Here is a 13,525-nt window from a genome sequence, read left to right as displayed (position 1 = left end):
CTATCTCTGTGAGGACCTTCCATTGACATAATACATCCCTAACGTTCTCCACTAACGTCCAGACCAGAACCAGGACCAGGACCAGGACCAGGACCAGGTCTGACCCCGAATGAGAAGGTTAAACCCTCAGAAAGAACAACATGTCCTGTGTTGTAGTAGTTCTCCATCCAGCACTGCCTCACACACACATAGAGTCTGGGGGGGGGTGTATGGAGCTCTGTGATTGGAGGAGGTGGTGTGACGTCATCCGGTGTTGGGGGTTTACCGCAGTGTCCCGGTCCCGTCTCTGTCTCCGTCTCCGTCTCCGTCCTCATCGATCGAAGCTCCGCGGCTCAAACATCAGCGACGCTCCGCTCCGATCAGCTGGTCGAGAGAAGCTCGTGCGGTCACAGCGGGAACATCGCGCGCCCTGTGAGCACAGAGCGACCTCCATCTTCATCCTCTTCATCCTCTTCGTCCTCTTCATCCTCCTCATCCTCACCGCCTCCATCATGTCCGGATCCAAGGAGGAGGATCGCAAAGGCTCGGGGGAGTGGCGGGACGCCTTCTGGAACCCGCGAACGCACGAGCTGCTGGGCCGAACCGCCACGAGCTGGGGTGAGTGCCCCCCCCCCCCCCTCCCACGTCATTTGATCCTCTGTCCATCGATTAATCGATATATTGATAAATACTCTCTGGATCACCTTTAATATAATCTGGACCCTCAGTTCCTGCCCCCAGGACCCCCTCTCTCAGGTGACCTCACCTGGATGAGGACGGATCACATGTGGTTGGTCTCAGGTGTGTAGATCTCCAGGTGTGTAGATCTCCAGGTGTGGAGTTCTCAGGTGTGTAGTTGTCAGGTGTGTAGATATCAGGTGTGTAGTTGTCAGGTGTGTAGCTCTCTAGATGCGTACATGTCAGGTGTGTAGTTTTAAGGTGTGTAGTTGTCAGGTGTGTAGTTGTCAGGTGTGTAGATATTAGGGTGTGTCGATGTCAGGTGTGTAGATATTAGTTGTGTAGATGTCAGGTGTGTAGCTCTCCAGGTGTCTAGTTCTCAGGTGTGTAGTTTTCGGGTGTGTCGATGTCAGGTGTGTAGCTCTCCAGGTGTGTAGTTCTCAGATGTGTAGTTTTCGGGTGTATCGATGTCAGGTGTGTAGATATCAGGTGTGTAGCTCTCCTGGTGTGTGGATCTCAGGTGTGTAGTTTTCAGGTGTGTAGATCTCAGGTCTGTAGATCTCAGGTGTGTGGATGTCAGGTGTGTGGATCTCAGGTGTGTAGCTCTCCAGGTGTGTGGATCTCAGGTGTGTAGTTCTCAGGTGTGTAGTTCTCAGGTGTGTAGTTTTCAGGCGTCTCAGTCTGGACTGTGATTGGTCGACTGAAGTGTGTTTGGGTCATGGTGGTTCTGGACGGTGAACCGTAGACCTGGTACTGGACTGGGAGGTTCCTGGTCTTCATTGTGACCAGTGCTGGATTCATGAGCTTTAGAGTCTGGAGGACATTAAAACATTAATCGATGTCTAATATGAATTAGTCTCATGTGTTGGGACAAGTTTAACCCTGAGAACACGTTGAACCGTCCACATCGTCCTCTGTCCGTCCTATGTCCCTGTGAAGGTCACAGTCTATTTATATTCTTAAAGGACCCGACTGTGTTCAGTCTAAATGCTGACTCCATTTTGTTTTCATGTCAGTGGAGATTATCTCCTGAGGATTATCAGGACGTCACAACATCTGACCCGCCATCATTTATTCTGTTCCCTGTCTCCAGCTCTGTGTGCAGTTACCGTGGTTACGGGTCTTATTATGGTCTGTGGCAGGTTAATGAAAGCAGACACACCTGTTCAGTTTGCTGCTATGAAACCTTTACATAACGTTCTGTGATGATGTCATATCTCCCATCATGGACCGGGACACAGGAAGTTAATCTGGATTAATCTGAGGACAAGTTTCATTGTAATCTACTGCACTAGTGAGGACAGGGTGCCCTTTAATGGTCACATGACCAATAAACAATAAACACTGAAGTGATTCAGGGTCTCCAGAACCAGGACTGATGTGACCCACTTTGTGTTCTGGTTCTGATCTGCGTGGATGGTTCATTCTTTAGAAGGACACTTCTTTACATGATTTCCTGGTCCTGGTAATGGTCCTGGTTGTGTGTCTGGTTCTTGTCCTGCCCCTGGGTCTGTTTCTGGTTCTGGTTGTGTTTCTGGTTCTTGTCCTGTGTCTGTTTCTGTTTCTGTTTCTGGTCCTGGTCCTGGTCCTGGTCCTGGTTGTGTTTCTGGATGACTTCCTGGTCCTGGTCCTGGTCCTGGTTGTGTCTCTGATTCTTGTCCTGCCCCTGGTTCTGTTTCTGGTTCTGGTTCTGGTTGTGTTTCTGGTTCTTGTCCTGTGTCTGTTTCTGGTCCTGGTCCTGGTCCTGGTCCTGGTTGTGTTTCTGGTTCTTGTCCTGCCCCTGGTTCTGTTTCTGGTCCTGGTTGTGTTTCTGGTTCTTGTCCTGCCCCTGGTTCTGTTCCTGGTTCTGGTTGTGTTTCTGGTTCTTGTCCTGACCCTGGTTCTGTTTCTGGTCCTGGTCTGGTTCTGAGAGGTAGACGGTCCTTGTGTTTCCAGGGTCCTTGTGGTCAGTATGACAGGTGACCTGAACAGAGACAGCCAATCAGAGAGCAGGACTCTCCGTTGCCATCATAACAGCTGATCAAACTGTCAACAGAGAGAGTGAGGAAGGTTTTAGACCTCCTCCCCCTCCTCCTCCTCCTCCCCCATTTATTCTGAATGTAGGCCATCAGCAGGAGGCGGAGCCAAACACAAGAGGATTATAATGAGGACATTTAAAGGAGGGGGAGGGGGACGGGGAGGATGTAACTGTCTCTGTAAACAGTATAACCACCCCCCCCCCCCCACCTCCTCTCCTCAGGTCTCATCCTGCTCTTCTACCTGGTCTTCTACCTGTTCCTGGCGGGGATGTTTGCTCTGACCATGTACATCATGCTGCTGACGCTGGACGACTACAAACCCACCTGGCAGGACCGGCTGGCCACACCAGGTACCATATGAAACGCACCTGAGCCCTCATCAGTGACAGCAATGAGATCAATGGATGAGATAGATGAGATCAGTCGATGAGATAGATGAGATAAATAGATGAGATAGATGAGATCAATAGATGAAATAGATGAGATCAGTAGATGAGATCAGTAGATGAGATCAGTAGATCAGCTAGATGAGATCAATAGATGAAATAGATGAGATCAGTAGATGAGATCAATAGATGAGATCAATAGATGAGATAGATGGATCAGTAGATGAGATAGATGAGATAAATAGATGAGATAGATGAGATCAATAGATGAAATAGATGAGATCAGTAGATGAGATAAATAGATGAGATCAGTAGATGAGACCAGTAGATGAAATAGATGAGGTCAGTAGATGAAATAGATGAGATCAGTAGATGAGATCCATAGATGAGATCAGTAGATGAGATAGATGAGATCAATAGATGAAATAGATGAGATCAGTAGATGAGATCAGTAGATGAGATCAGTAGATGAGATAGATGAGATCAATAGATGAAATAGATGAGATCAGTAGATGAGATCAGTAGATGAGATAAATAGATGAGATCAGTAGATGAGACCAGTAGATGAGATAGATGAGGTCAGTAGATGAAATAGATGAGAGCAGTAGATGAGATCCATAGATGAGATCAGTAGATGAGATAGATGAGATCAATAGATGAAATAGATGAGATCAGTAGATGAGATCAGTAGATGAGATCAGTAGATGAGATAGATGAGATCAATAGATGAAATAGATGAGATCAGTAGATGAGATCAGTAGATGAGATCAATAGATGAGATCAGTAGATGAGATCAATAGATGAGATAGATGGATCAGTAGATGAGATAGATGAGATCAGTAGATGAGATCAATAGATGAGATCAGTAGATGAGATAGATGAGATAGATGAGATCAGTAGATGAGATCAGTAGATGAGATAGATGGATCAGTAGATGAGATAGATGAGATAAATAGATGAGATCAGTAGATGAGATCAATAGATGAGATAAATAGATGAGATCAGTAGATGAGATAAATAGATGAGATCAGTACATGAGATAGATGAGATCAGTAGATGAGATAAATAGATGAGATCAGTAGATGAGATAGATGAGATCAGTAGATGCGATAGATGAGATCAGTAGATGAGATCAGTAGATGAGATAGATGAGATCAGTAGATGAGATAGATGAGATCAGTAGATGAGCTCAGTAGATGAGATAGATGAGATCAGTAGATGAGATCAGTTGATGAAATAGATGAGATCAGTAGATGAGATCAGTAGATGAGATAAATAGATGAGATCAGTAGATGAGATAGGTGAGATCAGTAGATGAGATAGATGAGATCAGTAGATGAGATCAGTAGATGAGATAGATGAGATCAGTAGATGAGATAGATGAGATCAGTAGATGAGCTCAGTAGATGAGATAGATGAGATCAGTAGATGAGATCAGTTGATGAAATAGATGAGATCAGTAAATGAGATCAGTAGATGAGACAGATGAGATAGATGAGATCAGTAGATGAGATCAGTAGATGAGGTCAGTAGATGAGACAGATGAGATCAGTAGATGAGATCAGTAGATGAGATAGATGAGATCAGTAGATGAGATCAGTAGATGATATAGATGAGATCAGTAGTGAGATCAGTAGATGAGATAAATAGATGAGATAGATGAGATAAATAGATGAGATCAGTAGATGAGATCAATAGATGAGATAGATGGATCAGTAGATGAGATAGATGAGATCAGTAGATGAGATCAATAGATGAGATCAGTAGATGAGATAGATGAGATAGATGAGATCAGTAGATGAGATCAGTAGATGAGATAGATGGATCAGTAGATGAGATAGATGAGATAAATAGATGAGATCAGTAGATGAGATCAATAGATGAGATCAGTAGATGAGATAAATAGATGAGATCAGTACATGAGATAGATGAGATCAGTAGATGAGATAAATAGATGAGATCAGTAGATGAGATAGATGAGATCAGTAGATGAGATAGATGAGATCAGTAGATGAGATCAGTAGATGAGATAGATGAGATCAGTAGATGAGATAGATGAGATCAGTAGATGAGCTCAGTAGATGAGATAGATGAGATCAGTAGATGAGATCAGTTGATGAAATAGATGAGATCAGTAAATGAGATCAGTAGATGAGACAGATGAGATAGATGAGATCAGTAGATGAGATCAGTAGATGAGACAGATGAGATAGATGAGATCAGTAGATGAGATCAGTAGATGAGGTCAGTAGATGAGACAGATGAGATCAGTAGATGAGATCAGTAGATGAGATCAGTAGATGAGATCAGTAGATGATATAGATGAGATCAGTAGTGAGATCAGTAGATGAGATAGATGGATCAGTAGATGAGATAGATGAGATAAATAGATGAGATCAGTAGATGAGATCAATAGATGAGATAAATAGATGAGATCAGTAGATGAGATAAATAGATGAGATCAGTACATGAGATAGATGAGATCAGTAGATGAGATCAGTAGATGAGATTAATAGATGAGATCAGTAGATGAGATAGATGAGATTAATGAGATAGATGTGATTGGTTGTTTCAGGGATGATGATCCGTCCAAAGGGAGATCAGCTGGATATCACCTTCTCTGTGTCAAACACTGAGAGCTGGGACGACTTCGTCCACAACCTCAACTCCTTCCTGTCGAGTAAGACACAGATATGTCCATCACCTGTCCATCATCTGTCCATCACCTGTCCATCATCTGTCCATCACCTGTCAATCATCTGTCCATCATCTGTCCATCATCTGTCCATCATCCGTCCATCATCTGTCCATCACCTGTCCATCATCTGTCAATCAGCTGTCAATCACCTGTCAGTCATCTGTCCATCATCTGTCAATCACCTGTCCATCATCCATCCATCATCTGTCAATCATCTGTCAATCACCTGTCCATCATCTGTCAATCTTCTGTCAATCTTCTGTCCATCACCTGTCCATCACCTGTCCCTCACCTGTCCATCATCTGTCCATCATCCGTCCATCCTCTGTCCATCACAGGGGTCGCGTTAACTGAATATTTTCCGTCACTGACATTTTTTTTAAAACTGTGACGTAAAAATCTGAAGGCCATCCGTCATTTTGACAGATTGTAATTCACACCCTGACCACTTGGCGGCGAGTGACCTTATTAATTGGCTCTTGTCTCTCATCGCAGTTTGCGTTCGAAACATCGTGGAACTCTTGTCGGTGCACGATTTCCTGGTACACTGATTACACTGATGCACACGTCAGAGATCGGCTAACCATAGACATATATACAATATATACGTATATATCTCTATGCAGCTAACAGCTACCAGAATGGAGTTAGCGTAGCACCGAAGCTCTTCAACCCTACGGTACCGTCTAAGAGCTATTTACGCTAGCAGTCCCGGTCTGAGTACGGACAAGACGTGTCAGCAGCCCAAACTTTTGTTTTTAAAGTCATTTAAAGTCACTACTGTTCTGAAAAAAGAACTTAAAGTTAATGAAACTTTAATGAAAATTAAATGCTATTGAATATGTCTTTATTATCATTTAAAAAATTAAAGTGACGGGTAAAAATAGATTATGACGGGATCTTTATGACCCTGTCAGTCAAAATGACAGACAACGCAAAAGTCTAGCACAACCTCTGGTCCATCACCTGTCCATCACCTGTCAATCACCTGTCCATCATCTGTCCATCATCTTTCCATCATCTGTCAATCATCTGTCCATCATCTGTCCATCATCTGTCCATCACCTGTCAATCATATGTCCATCATCTATCCATCATCTTTCCATCATCTGTCCATCATCTGTCCATCACCTGTCCATCACCTGTCAATCACCTGTCAATCATCTGTCCATCATCTTTCCATCATCTGTCCATCACCTGTCCATCACCTGTCAATCATCTGTCCATTATCTGTCAATCATCTGTCCATCATCTGTCCATCACCTGTCAATCATATGTCCATCATCTATCCATCATCTTTCCATCATCTGTCCATCACCTGTCCATCACCTGTCAATCACCTGTCAATCATCTGTCCATCATCTTTCCATCATCTGTCCATCACCTGTCCATCACCTGTCAATCATCTGTCCATCATCTGTCAATCATCTGTCCATCATCTGTCCATCACCTGTCAATCATATGTCCATCATCTATCCATCATCTTTCCATCATCTGTCCATCATCTGTCCATCACCTGTCCATCACCTGTCAATCATCTATCCATCATCTTTCCATCATCTGTCCATCATCTGTCCATCATCTGTCCATCACCTGTCCATCACCTGTCAATCATCTGTCCATCATCTTTCCATCATCTTTCCATCATCTGTCCATCACCTGTCCATCATCTGTCCATCATCTGTCCATCATCTGTCCATCACCTGTCAATCATATGTCCATCATCTATCCATCATCTTTCCATCATCTGTCAATCATCTGTCCATCACCTGTCCATCACCTGTCAATCACCTGTCAATCATCTGTCAATCATCTGTCCATCATCTATCCATCACCTGTCCATCACCTGTCAATCATCTGTCCATCATCTGTCCATCATCTGTCCATCACCTGTCAATCATATGTCCATCATCTATCCATCATCTTTCCATCATCTGTCAATCATCTGTCCATCACCTGTCCATCACCTGTCAATCACCTGTCAATCATCTGTCAATCATCTGTCCATCATCTATCCATCACCTGTCAATCATCTGTCCATCATCTGTCCATCACCTGTCAATCACCTGTCAATCATCTGTCCATTATCTGTCCATCATCTGTTTATTGATCACCCTCTGTCTCTCTCTGTCTACAGCTTACAATGACACCTATCAGGTTCAGACCAATGACAACTGTCCTCCTGATAAATACTTCATTCAAGAGGACAGTGCAGAGGTAAACCTGTCCGTCTCTGTCTGTCTTTACCTGTCTCTGTCTCTACCTATCTGAATCTACTTATCTGCCTCTACCTGTCTGTCTCTACCTATCTCTGTACCTGTCTGACTCTACCTGTCTGTCTCTACCTATCTCTGTACCTGTCTGTCTCTACTTGCCTGTCTCTACTTGTCTCTGTACCTGTCTGACTCTACCTGCCTGTCTCTACCTGTCTCTGTACCTGTCTGATTCTACCTGTCTGTCTCTACCTGCCTGTCTCTACTTGTCTGTCTCTACCTGCCTGTCTCTACCTGTCTCTGTACCTGTCTGTCTCTACCTGTCTGTCTGCAGGTGAGGAATAACCCCAAGCGTTCCTGTCAGTTCAATCGGACGATGTTGGAAGATTGCTCTGGGATTTCCGATCGTTTCTATGGTTACGACAGAGGTCAGCCCTGCATCCTCATCAAACTGAACCGGGTATGTTGACACCGCACCGGATATTAAATACAGTAATAGTGTACTACTCTACTCTAGAACCGTTCTAGACCTAGACTAGTACCAGACTAGAGTAGTACTAGAGTAGTACTAGAGTGTAAACCACACCAGGACGTTTATGTCCTCAGGCAATAAAGACGTATTATTCATGTGGAAGCTTTAGTTTGAACTGATCTCAGTTTTTCAAAAACTCAAAGACATGAAACAGAAATGTTTGACTAAAGTGAGACAATATTACACAGTGATGGGCAAGCTACTTGATATTTGTAGTGAGCTAAGCTACTAGCTACTCTACAATAAATTCAGCTTCACTACACAGAAGCTACCACCCATAAAAATGTAGCAAGCTAAGTTACAGTCTGTCAAAAGTAGCTTGATAAGCTACATTAGTAGCTACTTTCAGTTAATCAAACTGCATGCCAAGTCAATGCAATTTTAGTGATCAACACAACTGTCAGTCAGATAAAGGCTAAAATATGATTTATTCATTGAACAATAGCCCAAAAAATAAATACAAATCAGAGCACATTTTTAGCTCTAGTTACACAAGAATGCCTTTTGAAATTGTAAATAAAATAAAGTATGTAAATAAAGAAAAAATTATAGGAATGAGCCTGAATAGGACAAAAATATGAGTTTAGTTTCCAAATTAACATTGTATTTTCATTACAAATTAACACTGTAATTGTATTTTCCTAAGAACTGTTATTTACTGTAATTTAACTGAAATGATATATTTCAACAAGAATGCCCTCTGAAATTGTAAATAAAATACAGTAAGTAAATAAAAAAACATGGTCTCCACCAATGTTCCATCTAATTTTTCACGTGTCTGGGCATACACAAAAACTCTGTGAGTACACTGTGGACAACTGTGGGCTACACACCAGTATCACACCTGTCCAAAACCTGAGATCATAGCAAGTTACATAGTTAATCAAAAGAATCCCATTATAGCAGTAATTTCCGTTACTTTCAATATAAGTGATTTGGCCCACTTAACATAAAAAGGACAAAAATCTTGTTGTTCATGAGCCGTGTAGTATATGTCAGTGTGAGGGTTCTGCTGTTGTCTGGGTGAGGAAGAGTCCTGCTCTGGAAGAACTGACACATGTACACCTTTCAGAGATAAAATAAACCCTGTATTAAAAAAATATTAAAATTAACAGATTAAAACTTGTCCTGCTTAACTTAAAACTGTATAAATGAATATAAAACAATAGAAAGCAGAGCATTCCTCTTGTAATAGTGCAATAAGAAAAGTTCAAACATAAAATTTGAGGAAAAGTTGTAGACACACACTCCGACAGCCATTCCATCTTAAAAGAACCACATTTAATTTTTGCTTTGTCTTGGTGAGTGGATGCGCCACTGCCTTAACCGCACTGTTACCGAGCTAACCTGCAAAACAGCGGCGCCACGGCGCATATGGGCGGGGCACGTACTGTCATGATTGGCAGCGTAAGTGAACCGCATCATATCATTGGCTGGACAGCTGTCACTCACTGAGTTACATTGCAGAATGGTACATAAACAAATAACAATTTACTTGTTTAATTTATTTATAGTTCATGTTGGATTTTTTCTACCGCGCTACTTGATCAATAAAAGAGCTTAGCTACTGAAAAGTTACTTGGTTTTGTAAATAGCGACGTTACTGCCAAGCTACTGACAAAAGTAGTTAAGCTAGTAGCGCGCTACAAGTAACGACGCTACTGCCCATCACTGATATTACATATCAGAGAGGAGCTCCTCTAGGATTAAATCAGAGGTCCATGTGTTCAGAAGTGTTTCCATCAATGTAATGAGACTCAGGTGTGGTTCAGTTCCTGGTTTAGTTTCAGTAAATCAGGGATTTGTCTCAGTTTGATCTTCACAACACATGTTTGTGGACAAAGGAGCTTTCTGAGGAGCTCAGAGAAAGAGTTGTTGTTGCTCATCAGGCTGGAAAAGGTTCCAGAACCATCTCTAAAGAGTTTGGAACCCACAAATAATCCACAGTCAGACAGATTGAAGACGACTGTCCCCCTCCACAGGAGTGGTCCACCAACAAAGATCACTCCATAATAGTCTGAGAGGTCCCAAAGGAACCCAGGGGAACTTCTAAGCAGCTAAAGGAACAAAAGGACCTGAAGCAGCAGTTGATGTGAGGAAACCCACCAACATCTCAGAACTGAAGTGGTTCTGTTCTGAGGAATGGGCTAAAATTCCTCCAAGCTGCTGTAGACCACTGATCAGCTGTTACCAGAAACATTTAGTGACAAGGAGGTCACAGCAGATACTGGAGACAAGGAGGACACAGCAGATACTGGACACAAGGAGGACATGATATGGAATATTGGCTCACTTTAGTCTGATGGTTCTGCTCCAGGTGTGGTTGAGTTCTTTGTCTACTTTCAGGTCTGGAGTGAAAATGCTCATGTTATAAATGTTTTATAGTGTTCACTGAGTATTATACCAACCTCTCTACCTGTCTGTCTACTTGTCTGTCTACCTGTCTGTCTACCTGTCTGTCCACCTGTCTGTCTGTCTGTCCACCTGTCTGTCTGTCTACCTGTCTGTCTGTCTACCTGTCTGTCTACCTGTCTGTCTTTCCAGGTGATCAGTATGTTACCAGGGAAGGATGGCCAGTCTCCTTATGTCACCTGTGGAGCCAAGGTCTGTATCTGTCTGTCTGTCTACCTGTCCCTTTGATTGTCTACTTGTTTGTCTGTCTGTCTACCTGTCTGTCTACCTGTCTGTCCACCTGTCTGTCTGTCTGTCTACCTGTCTGTCCACCTGTCTGTCCACCTGTCTGTCTGTCTGTCTACCTGTCTGTCCACCTGTCTGTCCACCTGTCTGTCCACCTGTCTGTCTGTCTGTCCACCTGTCTGTGTGTCTACCTGTCTGTCCACCTGTCTGTCTGTCTGTCCACCTGTCTGTCTGTCTACCTGTCTGTCTGTCCATCTTTCTGTCTGTCTGTCTGTCTACCTGTCTGTTTGCCTGTTTGTCTGTCTACCTGTCTGTCTGTCCACCTTTCTGTCTGTCTGCCTGTCTGTCTACCTGTCTACCTGTCCCTTTGATTGTCTACCTGTCTGTCTACCTGTCTGCCTGCTTGTCTGTCTACCTGCCTGTCTGCCTGCTTGTCTGTCTACCTGTCTGTCTACCTGTCTGTCCACCTGTCTGTCTACATGTCTGTCTGTCTTCACCATCTTCATTATCCTCCACCCTCAGATGTATAAAGTGGGGGAGGATGAGTGGGTAAGATCAGTAGAGCAGAAAGAACCTAGAACATTAAAACCCAGCCCGTTCTTTATAGTAGAGTCAGTGTAGAACCACAGGATCTAGTAGTAGCAGTAGTTGTAGTAGTAGTAGTAGTAGTAGTAGTAATAGTAGTAGTAGTAGTAATAGTACAGGTTGCTGATGATGCATTGATCAGTGTGTTTGTTCGTCCAGAGGGAGGACGCTGACAAGATCGGACCTTTGGCCTATTTTCCTCCCAACGGAACCTTCAACCTCATGTACTACCCCTACTACGGCAAGAGGGCCCAGGTACTACACAAGTATACAACAAGTACACAACAAGTACACACAGAGCTCCATTCTACTTCATGTACGACCTCTACTTCATGACTACAACAACTATGATAGGAGGTCTACAGATGATCTATGGTTTGAAGTCTACAGGTGGTCTATAGTAGGATGTCTTCGGGGTAGGAGGTCTACAGGTGGTCTATGATAGGAGGTCTACAGATGATCTATGGTTTGAGGTCTACAGGTGGTCTGTTGTTCATGTGTCCCAGTAGCTCCATGTTGGTGGAGACATCCATTTTGTCCTGCTGAGACACTGATGTGTTTCCTGTTTCAGGTGAACTACACTCAGCCGCTGGTGGCCGTTAAGTTCCTTAATGCCTCCCTGAACACAGACATCAACGTGGAGTGTAAAGTCAACTCCAACACTCTCGCCACCGGCAGCGAGCGGGACAAGTTCGCCGGACGAGTTTCCTTCAAACTGAGAATCAACGACAAATAGACACACACACGTTAAAGCAGCACTCGTCCAGGTGTGTCCTCGTCCAGGTGTGTCCTCATCCAGTCCTCAGTTGTCATGTAAACATTTTGTGCAGCTTTAACTCAAACACTCCCACCCTGGAACCGACCAATCAGCATGCACACACACTCTGATGTCACTGCCACTGATGATGGACGCCATCATTCATCTGCATGATTGACACCTGCTCCTGATCAGCCCCAGTCTGTTTATTTATTAATGTGTATTTCTGTTGTTTATCTGTTTATTTATTTATTTGTTTACGACATTAAAATCAACCAAGAGAAAAAACGAGAATCAGAACCTGAAGTAGAAGCTGCGACAGAAACCAGTTCAGACACTTGTTCACACAGAAACCAGATGCAAGCTTTATTCACCATGGCAACGGTGTCTTCTGTTTATCGTTGTGGCTGCAGCTGATTGGCCTGTTAGTTAATTAGTTAATTGACCAGTGAGTTTAGAGGTTAGTTACCTGTTAATTAGAGCTGTGACATGTTTGTTTGTGTTTACACTCTGTCCATCACGACCCCCCCCCAGTACTGCCCTCCAACAATCGTCTTCCTTTAAGAAGTGACCACCCAATCAGGTGGTCCCGCTCTATGATGTCATATGCTGTTACCTGTCTGTGATTGGTTGATTTACCTGCCTGATGATTTCCTTGTGTTGAATAAATGAATAAAATAAAGAAATGAAACATTTACACTGTCGTTTGATTTCATGACGCAGACGTCCAGGTTTCAACAGGAAGACTGATCAGGTTGATGGATCAGGTTGATGGATCAGGTTGATGGGTCAGGTTGATGGGTCAGGTTGATGGGACAGGTTGATGGGTCAGGTTGATTGATCAGGTTGATTGATCAAGTTGATGGATCAGATTGATGGGTCAGGTTGATTGATCAAGTTGATGGATCAGATTGATGGGTCAGGTTGACTGATCAGGTTGATGGATCAGGTTGATGGATCAGATTGATGGGTCAGGTTGACTGATTCAATTCAATTCAATTCAATTTTATTTATATAGCGTCACTAACAATACAAATCGTCT

General features: G+C 43.3%; 1 protein-coding gene across 1 annotated transcript; it reads left to right on the top strand.

The window, feature by feature from the left end:
* The first annotated feature begins 368 nt into the window (after positions 1–368).
* atp1b2a (ATPase Na+/K+ transporting subunit beta 2a) lies at positions 369–13,246 on the top strand. Its single transcript, XM_084544591.1, has 8 exons — positions 369–597; positions 2,897–3,025; positions 5,637–5,741; positions 7,897–7,976; positions 8,307–8,432; positions 11,049–11,108; positions 11,886–11,981; positions 12,298–13,246. The coding sequence occupies exons 1-8, from the start codon at positions 492–494 to the stop codon at positions 12,460–12,462; spliced, it is 867 nt and encodes a 288-aa protein (XP_084400717.1). The 5' UTR covers positions 369–491; the 3' UTR covers positions 12,463–13,246.
* Positions 13,247–13,525: the final 279 nt, after the last annotated feature.

This window comes from Chelon labrosus (assembly GCF_963514085.1).
Source record: "Chelon labrosus genome assembly, chromosome: 1".
NCBI lineage: Eukaryota > Metazoa > Chordata > Actinopteri > Mugiliformes > Mugilidae > Chelon > Chelon labrosus.
The sequence above is the reverse complement of the archived record's forward strand: the minus strand, read 5'-3'. Positions and strand labels throughout refer to the sequence as shown.